Source organism: Oryx dammah, unplaced genomic scaffold (assembly GCF_014754425.2).
Source record: "Oryx dammah isolate SB20612 unplaced genomic scaffold, SCBI_Odam_1.1 HiC_scaffold_20, whole genome shotgun sequence".
Lineage (NCBI taxonomy): Eukaryota > Metazoa > Chordata > Mammalia > Artiodactyla > Bovidae > Oryx > Oryx dammah.
The window spans coordinates 30,574,016-30,583,223 of record NW_024070204.1 but is presented as its reverse complement, the minus strand read 5'-3'; the positions used below and the strand labels follow the sequence as shown (position 1 = coordinate 30,583,223).

Here is a 9,208-nt window from a genome sequence, read left to right as displayed (position 1 = left end):
TCCTCACAGCAGCCCGATGAGCTCAGCACCATTGTTACACAGGTGACATGAGCCACAAGGTTCAGAACCTGGATATAAACCCCAGGAGGCTGGCTCCATGTGTCCTCATCTATAAAGTGCAAATGGCATGGCTTCAGGAGCTTTAACAGTCAGGGGTGCATAAAGCCTGCAAAAGGAATTCTTTATCTTGGTTCTTGTTTGGTGATGAGATGGTTTGTTAAGCTGCTATTCTTTTAAAGACGCACAACCATTGGTACCTCTCCCTATACCAGCTGCTATTTAAATCAACCTCAGAAGCCCAAGATTTAGGGTTAAGATGAGGCCCTAAATCAATGGTATGCAGAATTCCCAAGGCTTCTTCCAGAGACATACCCCCAACCCACGCCATTAGCCACAGTCATGAGGCATCTTTGGTCTATTGTGGAGTGTTGGGTGTTCATGAAGAAATTCAAAATGAGCAGGAGGGAGAATGGAAAGATTCAGGAAAGCCATGGTCCCCAAAGTGACGTAGGAAAGTAGTGGGAATACACTGTGTTATGGACTGAATATGTGTGTCCTCCTCAAAATTCATATGTTGAAGTCCCAACCCCCAGTGTGGCTGTATTTGGAGACAGAGCCTCCAAAGAAGTAATTAACATTAAATAAGGTCATAAAGATGAGGCTCTATCATAGGAAAAGTGTCCTCGTGGGAAGAAACACCAAAGAGCCTCCCTCCTCCCCATTCTCTTCCTCCCTCCCTCCCTTTCTCTCTCTCTCTCTCCACACACACACACACACACACACACACGAGAGGCCATGTAAGGACACAAGAAGAAGGAAGCCATCTATAAACCAGGAGGACAGCCCTTACCAGGAACCAACCCTGCCAGAACAATGAGAAATATATTTCTGTCGTGTAAGCCCCAGTTCATAGTATTTTGTTACAGCAGCCCGAATGGACTGAGACACCCTGTGTTTCCTGGAGGTTTCCTGGCCTCACCCTTCATTCCTGCAACACCCACCCACATCCTGGCCTCCCATTCCCACGCCCCCACCTGCTGTGGAATCTTCTCAAACTCTGGTACCCAGTGTGAGTGACATTGATGGCACTGCCAGGGGACCTCACTGGCAGTGGCGGCAGCAGCAGAAGCAGGACCTGGGGCACATTGATCCAGCCCTAGAATCACTGTGTATTTCTTGGGCTTAATGTAAATCATGACTAACCTCCCAGAGAGTGAAGCAACATTTTATAAACCAGAGGTGCCTGCAGATGCTTGAGGCTGTTGACTTGTCCAGTACACTAGAGCCTGAGAAGCACTTTAGAGGGACAGAACTGACTTAGGATCTCATCAAAGTGGGCAAGGGACATAATAATATGAGTCAATGGGGCCAACATGTAGCTACGTGGTGTTCTCAAGCTGCAGAGACTTACAATATCATTCACAAACATTTCTTCCCTTACCTGACAATTCAGGGTTTACTCCTCATTCTAATAACATATCCTCTTATTTCTAGGCAAATTTCCCTTTTCTGGGAAGAAATTCTTGAGTTCTTTCATGGGTATCCCTCAGAGAGCCCAATTCATCACATCTGCTGAATATTCTTGTACTTAAACTGTGGCTTCCCTGGTAAATCAGACAGTAAATAATCCACATGCAATGTAGGGGACCAGGGTTCAATCCCTGGGTCAGGAAGATGCCCTCGAGGAGGGCATGGCAACCCACTCCAGTATTCTTGCCTGGAGAATCCCATGAACAGAGGAGCCTAGTAGGCTACAATCCACAGGGTTGCAAAGAGTCGGACAGAACTGAGCAACTGACACTTCCACTTTCTCTAAACTGGTCCTAGGAGAACAGGAAGTCCTCAGAGAATATGAATATTTGCAGTGTATATTGGTTGAATTATAAACAGGAAAAGGTTTCGGTGGGATGTATTTTTTAATGAGAACACATTGTTATCCTGTGAGCATGTGGCATTCTTGCTTAATAGAAACATTTATAAGAACACATACACATTTATATCCAAACACCAAATGAAGATATCTTCAATGACCAATTTGCACCAGAAAGAAAATATATTATACAAAACAGGGGTTATAACCACAGTCATTAATTTTCATTTTCTACACAAAACAACAATAAATTAAATCACATTATATGCAGATAGTTCTACTTACATTAGAATAATAAACTGTATGTAGCTGTCAGCTTTTTACTTTCATTTTTCTACCAGACTCATGGTAAGTGTATAATGTTCGGTATTCCAATATGTAAATTACTGATGAATAATATGGCCTGGGAGACAAGGGCTGCAGGAGTAATTGCCCACAATGTCTGTTCTGTGTCCTCTTGGATTCAATTATTCACCATGCACAGGGAACAATGCTCAGATTCCCAGGATCCAGCAGAAAGATCTGCAAACTCACAGCATCTCCAGGGCGGTAAGGGCACCTCATTGCTGTTTTGTAAGACACACCACACTACACACTTTAAGATCTTGACACTGAATAATAAATAGGACATCGTGTCTCAAAATCCAAATTTGCCTGTTTCTCAACCTTCTCTGCCTTGGTATTATGTGCTATGACAGCTTTGTTCTCCCAGCAAATAAAAACCCCTTCGGTAGCCTATGTTGTGACTTACTCTGGTGAATGGGCCCTTTATTCCTTGCACATGGAAATTTAGGTCTTTAAACATGTGACTCAAAGCAATGCAGCACTTTTTGCTAACTCTTAATTCTGCTTGTTCAAATATGTCCCCTGGGAATCACCGCCTAGTACATCAAAGAGCTATTATAACATATGGATTTTTACTTCTGAGCCTTGGCTCCCATTGAAACCTTTATACTGTGTTTGAAGTAGATGAAAATATGAACATTAATAGCATCAGCTGGTTTAAAATTGCTTTGGTATGAATGAACATTAGTGGTTAATGAGAAATCTGAACAAACTCCAATCCGGCACCTCTTGAAAGTCATTTTAATCCTAGAGTCTAGCTATGGGGACACACCTGCAAGAGACATTTGTGAGAGCTCCACGCTGAAAACTGAAGCCAGTTTTGTTGGAGTATATGCACATCAGAGGCTTGAACTGCCCCAGGAGCACGTGGTCAAGTTAGGTAAGGGTTCTGATCAAAAGTCAGCCACATTCTTACAGCCAGCACACTGTCTCCTTTCTGCCTTTTGAGAAAGTATGGAGGTCCTACTCACAGACTGCTACCTGCGTGGCATGAAGCTGCTGCACCTTTGGAGCCATGATGCACAGTGGATGGGGGAGGGGAGAGGGGTGGTAAATATGGTGGCAGCTGGCAACACTACCCTCTTCCATTTCTTTTGGAAGAGCTTGATCCTGACTCTTCTCGTGGGAGAGGAGCTGAATTATATGTGGTTCTAAAGGTGAATCTATAGGTGATTTTGAATTATAGGTGGTTCTAAAGATGCACTGAAAAAGAAATGGGTTCCTCTGAACAGCACCATCTTACTCTCTGTGCTTTCACACTACTCCCAAAACATATTCCATGATATTAGTTTCCTGTTTTTTCACTAAGGAGGAAATTCACCTCACCTTCAGCTTTCTCATGAAGCACTGAACCACAGGGCATAACTAAACAAAACCCATGAAAGGGACTTGATTTTAGTTGGTGTTTGGCCTTATGACTGCATCCACTCAGGATCTGAATGCTTTGTGTCCCAAAAAGTATAGGTATGTATTCCTTTCAGTTTACAGACACTCCCTGAATACCAGTGGCATAATATTCTATTTGGTCTCCCAAAGAGACTTTCACAAAAAGATATTTCATGCTCACTCACAAGAAGGTGGTAAGGCCACTGGACCTACTCTGAATTCCTGTCTCTATCTGTTTAAAGTCTATACAATGGCCTTAATTCCATGGTCAAGGGCACATATCACATTCCCAAAATCAGCAGCAACCAGAAGGGAAGTGGTCAGTTATGGGCGCAAAAGGTACAGGAGCTTTGAATTAGTGAGTGATCCCAGGATCCTGTGAGTAGGGAGATATGACTAACTTTCCAAAGTAAGTCTTTGAATTTAAGGAAAAGGGGAAAAGAAGGCATCAACTTTCCATATGTTTCTCCCTTCCCTGAAGAGTCAAGAACCATTTTAAAGCCTGCAGAACTATGTTTGTAGTTCAGGAAAGAACAAGCTAATGGTTCTTTTGATAAATGAGTGTTTACATGGATTTCGTCAGGGAACCTGTGGGGGCAGATGCACACTCTATACAGGAAGTTCTTCCCGGATAGAAGTGATCATTTAGAGGAAGCTTTTATTTCTGAGTCCAGCAAAGAAAAAAATCTAAAATGATGATGATGACCATGAAAACCTAGACTTATTTCCAAAACCAAGAGTCCATACACTAACAGTATATACTCATTTTGACCTGTATTGGTGTCAACTTATGTTAGACCTGATGAAAAAATACTGATAAAGTATCCCCTTTTGGAATCTGAACACCCTGGATTTCAGGGTAATAATTTATAAAATGATTCAACAACTAAGTCTTGTTTATCTTACCATATGATATGTGGCTACTGGCAAAGTATGAGTGACTAGTTGTCAAAGATGTTAGCAATTAGAAAATTAAATCCTGAGTTGTAAGTCTCCAGAAGTCTTAAACCAGGGTAAACTTGAGCCAAACACCTACAGCTTTAGAAAATGTTTTCCAACTTTTCAAAACTTGATAGGGTTTTATAACTTATATGACAGTTTCAGGGAAGAAAGAATAGACAACAGATGTGTAAATAAGTAATAAACCTCAAGAACTGTAGAACTGCTTTAAGATTGGAAGAGAATGACATCCACAAATCATAAATCTCATGATTGGCTCTACTATTTTTAAAAGACTAAATTATCCTTTAAAACTTTTAAGATTTTATGTGGGAATCATAATACTGTTTACTACGATTCTTCTACCTGAAATAGAAATAAAATATATCTGCTTTAAAAATACTAGAGTTGTTATATTCAAATATTTTTTGATATTGATCTCTAACATAATTGATCTCTAACATGATATTGTTCTCTAACAAGAGAACATTCTGCATGATTCCAATAACTCTAGACCATCAAATTTTTGCACCTGGTCTTATGTCCCTGGCTGTGTTCCAATGTCTCCTAGTATATAGTCTATGGGAACTTGAATAGAATTTGTATCCTACTGTTGTGTGAAAACTGTATAAATCTTAATTATGTAAAATTGGTTCATAGTGCTTTTCAGGTCTACTATATCCACCTACTTCTCTGTATATTCATTCTATTAATTTTTGAGAATTTGATATTGAAACTCCAACTAAAAACCTTATCTACTTAAAAAAATAATTATATAGTGGAAGTACATGTAACTTTGTTCTGTATTTTCCAAGTCACCTATAAATGTGTTATCATGCTTTCATAATTTAAAAAATTAAAAAATTAATCACCCCTATAAAAATTCTAGAAAGGTTAGAAATGTTTCCACCCAAAGACTGCAACCAGGTAGAGAGTTTTTTCCCTGTAATAAGTACATAGGCTCAAATTTAAATGTTTTTTTACAAACACAAGATAATAGAAAATGAGTATTTCTAAAACATATGGAAAATACCACTGAAAAATAAAAATAGAGAGAAATAAACTCTCAATTCACAAAAATAAGACAGATGCAACCCTTCCATTCTGTTCTCATGTTGAGCAATCCCAACATGCTACACACTTTGCTTTCCTGGATTTCACTTCCCAAGCTCTCTTCCTATGTTAGAATTTCTGGAGCTGGCCTCTCTTGCCTTCTTTTTCCCTCCTGTTTTGATTTCAGCACTTTTTCCACTGCACTCAGCATGGAGAGCTACAACATAGCTCTTTCAGTTGATCAGAGTTCATCTTTTTATCATGTTCTCCAGCTGCATGCATTCCATTTTTAAACAATATAGGAGAAATGTGCCTTACACAGAAATAATCCATTCACTGTGACTAGCTGAAATAGAAGAGACGGACACCCCCAGGGAAGCAAGCTCAGGCCAACTTCCAGGACACGCAGCTCTCACATGCCGCACCTCCACCTCCATTACCAGTGTGAACCACAACTTCCATCACTACCTAGGAATGGCTCCAATTTCTGTACCCTCCTATTTTCTTAAGCTGTCCTATTTTCCTCCTGTAGATGGTCTTTTATAGACATTAAGATAATCTTTAACACTATTTTCCAGATGCTGAAAACATTATTGAGGAAAGACCTTCATAACATCATTATAAGATAGTACACTGATCTGACAACTTCCCATTCTTCCCTCACTGTCTGTTTTCTCCACAAATTATACATGAAAGTGGCAACCTAAGCTTAAACCTATACACAGAGTACTAGGTGCAAAGTTGAAATTCGGCAAATAATTATTCAACCTTGACCAATTCCTGATATCCATACCCAACCCCTGTTACACAAGTTATTAGTGGATGTCTGCAAAGTTCTGTGGTGTTTACTAAAAGGGAACATATTAGCTGTTTAGATTCCCTCTTTTAACCAAAATCATAATTGTCAATTTTGGTAAAATGTCATTTATTAAATTATCATTTCTATGCATACTGCCAAGTTCTAACTCTCTATAAGTTCTTCTTGAGAAAAAAAGGTTGCCTCCCTTTATAAAACCTGACTTAATTCTAATAAATTTCATCCTTGATCCTGATACTCATCATTTGGCCAGAACTGAAAGGAGACTATCCCTAAAATAGCTTGCATTTAAAGCAAGTAAATTGACGTATTCCTGTAGAGTCTACAATCTGAATACATTTCTAGATCTCTGTAGTTAAAGCAGCAATTTGTATTGGGCTATGGCCACAGGGAAGAGGGAAACAGGGAGAAAAAAAAAAAGAGGCATCTTTCATCATTATTGGTTTGCTGTACACATTACCCATGTTTTTTTTTTAAATATAAGTGAAATTTAAACTTCAAAATGAAAAAATAGACACATTTTCTAATAGCAAAATATAAGATTAAAATACTTAAAAAATAAAATGTTAGTGTGAAATAAGGTTTTTTATATTTTAAAAAATGAAATAGTTTAGATTTGCTTTTTCTGCATAAATCCTCTCTCATTCATAGTTACAACTTTCCAGAGTAACTCTTACAAGACACTGAAAGAGGTGGGGGAAATTCTTTTTCAAGACGTAAAGTCAGGACCTGAATGCATACATCAGACAGAGCGTCCTTGACCTCAGATCCCTCCACCAGCTCTAGAGAGAGGAATGCTGCATTTTCAACCTTGAGATTTTCATTACATTTTCTTCTTCTTGGGGTTAAATTCTTTTCAATAATATCCTACATGTAAAAATGATTTTATTCTAGCTATAAAACATCTCACTTAAGTAAAACACATTTTATAGCCTTGTGTAAAATGCCCCCAAACACCATCAAGATATGGAAACCTCAGACTTTCAGAACATAAATCTAGTCATATGCCCTTGAAACAGTATCAACATTTAGCAGTGATGTTATATTCTTGTATTTGTTTGTCATGAGATGAGAGGCCAGCAGGCATATGGTGATTAATAATAGTTCCTGAGCTTCTAAAGAAATTTTATAACAAAATGACTAACTGTTTAAAAGAATGAGTTTTTCAAGAGCGCCCCTTCTATTCCATTGATGTCTTTCATCCCATCTATCTCCTTAAAGAATCTCAAGCCAAAAGAACAGGCTTCCTTTTAAGCCACCGAAAAGTGGGATCTGATGGAATCTTCCCGTAGCTCCCGGTGTTTTCCAACGTTGCTTTCTTCTCGATGGTTTCGCCTCTCAATGGTTATTCTGTATTTCTTCCTGGGTAGAAGGAAAGTGAATGTAGTAATGAAACCTCACTTGGCTACAAAATACTATGGTTTCTCTTACAAAGAATGCCCTCAAGGGACATCTGGGTTTGGGTTGATAAATGAGAAGTGACAGAATATGAAGCCCTAGTCAGAGATTAAAGTGGGATGCCCCAAGGCATACTGCCCTTATTCAAGGAGGAAAATTGGCCTCCTTTCCCAATACCATAGAACAAGCCTTCCTGTTCTTCCCTGGGTGCCTCGCGGGTTAAGTCCTGTCTGTTCTGCCACATTATACCCCTCAGCTCCCAGGATATGCCCTAGATAAAGATCAGATGAAGTATACAGGAATGCAATTGTTCCCACAAAGAGTCATACACACCCAGAGTTACACTGCCATGCAGAAATGAAAAAATCATGGTCCAATGACTTAATAAGCCTCAAACTCAACCCCCAAAGATTACAAAGGAATGGACAGCCCTCAAGAGATGAAACTATCAGTATCTTGAACACACATAAATATTACAAGTTTATAAGACTCAGGGCTTAACCACAGTGGTCACGAAGCATGTGGGCTCTCAAAGACTGAGCACAGACCTCTTGAGAGTACAGACTGCTCAGAGTCACTTCCTTCTCTACAGAAAGTGAACTCACCACCTATTCCTAAATTGGAGGAAGCCTGAGACTGGGGAAGTTGATTTCCCCTTTGTCCAGATTCTGTCTCCACTTATGCATGTGGTGGTTGGAAGGAATTCAGGTCAGAATATTTGTGAGCAAAAGATTGCAATGGCTCTACGGCACACAGGGGGATACAGTAGAAACCCTGATCCACTGACTGGTGTGCTGACCCCCTGACCACCAAACCAGAGTCACACCAGTGGAAGGTTTAGCTCTTTTCACTACCTTGCTTTTTGGGTAAGAGCAAGATATGGACAAGTTACAAGGAGGATCGTGCAAAGGCAAATGACAGGCAATTAAGGAGAGTAAATTTTAGAACTTTATAAAGCAGTCCTAACCTGAAGAAGTAGAAGGCCATTAGCAAACCAGCTCCTAGTAAGGCCCCCACAACAATTCCTGTCACCGCTGATTCTTCTAGGCCACCTGCTTGAAAAAGAAACATAGATAATCTGAGTTCATTTTGAAAAACAGCTAGAAATGCCTCACTCTGACTTTTCATTCATTGAAAATTTTCATTCATTAGAAGATATTTCGTGGTTTACCACTTGAGGCAAATTTTCCAGTTTTCCTTTCTTTTTAAGAAACTTTTTCTAGGCAATCCTGTTCATTGTTGTTGTGGTGGTGGTCGTATTGGTGGTGGTAGTGGCGGTGGTCATGGTGGTGGTCGTGGTCATGGTGGTGGTCGTGGTCATGGTGGTGGTCGTGGTCATGGTGGTGGTGACAGTGATGGCACAGTGATGGTGGTGGTCGTGGTCATGGTGATGGGAGCAG

The 9,208-nt window shown here is 39.8% G+C and overlaps 1 protein-coding gene across 2 annotated transcripts in view; it reads right to left on the bottom strand.

Annotated features, from left to right (window-relative positions):
• Window positions 1-1,897: 1,897 nt before the first annotated feature.
• The window catches only part of NPR3 (natriuretic peptide receptor 3), a 79,688-nt gene continuing 72,377 nt past the window's right edge, over window positions 1,898-9,208 (bottom strand). The window contains exons 7-8 of one of the 2 annotated variants that reach the window (XM_040262287.1): window positions 8,776-8,863; window positions 1,898-7,772 (exon numbers count right to left, since the gene is read on the bottom strand). In XM_040262287.1, coding sequence (XP_040118221.1) covers window positions 7,661-7,772; window positions 8,776-8,863 — 200 coding nt within the window. In that variant the 3' untranslated portion in view covers window positions 1,898-7,660. The remainder of the gene's footprint in view (window positions 7,773-8,775; window positions 8,864-9,208) is intronic. The other variant, XM_040262288.1, reaches the window with a different exon arrangement.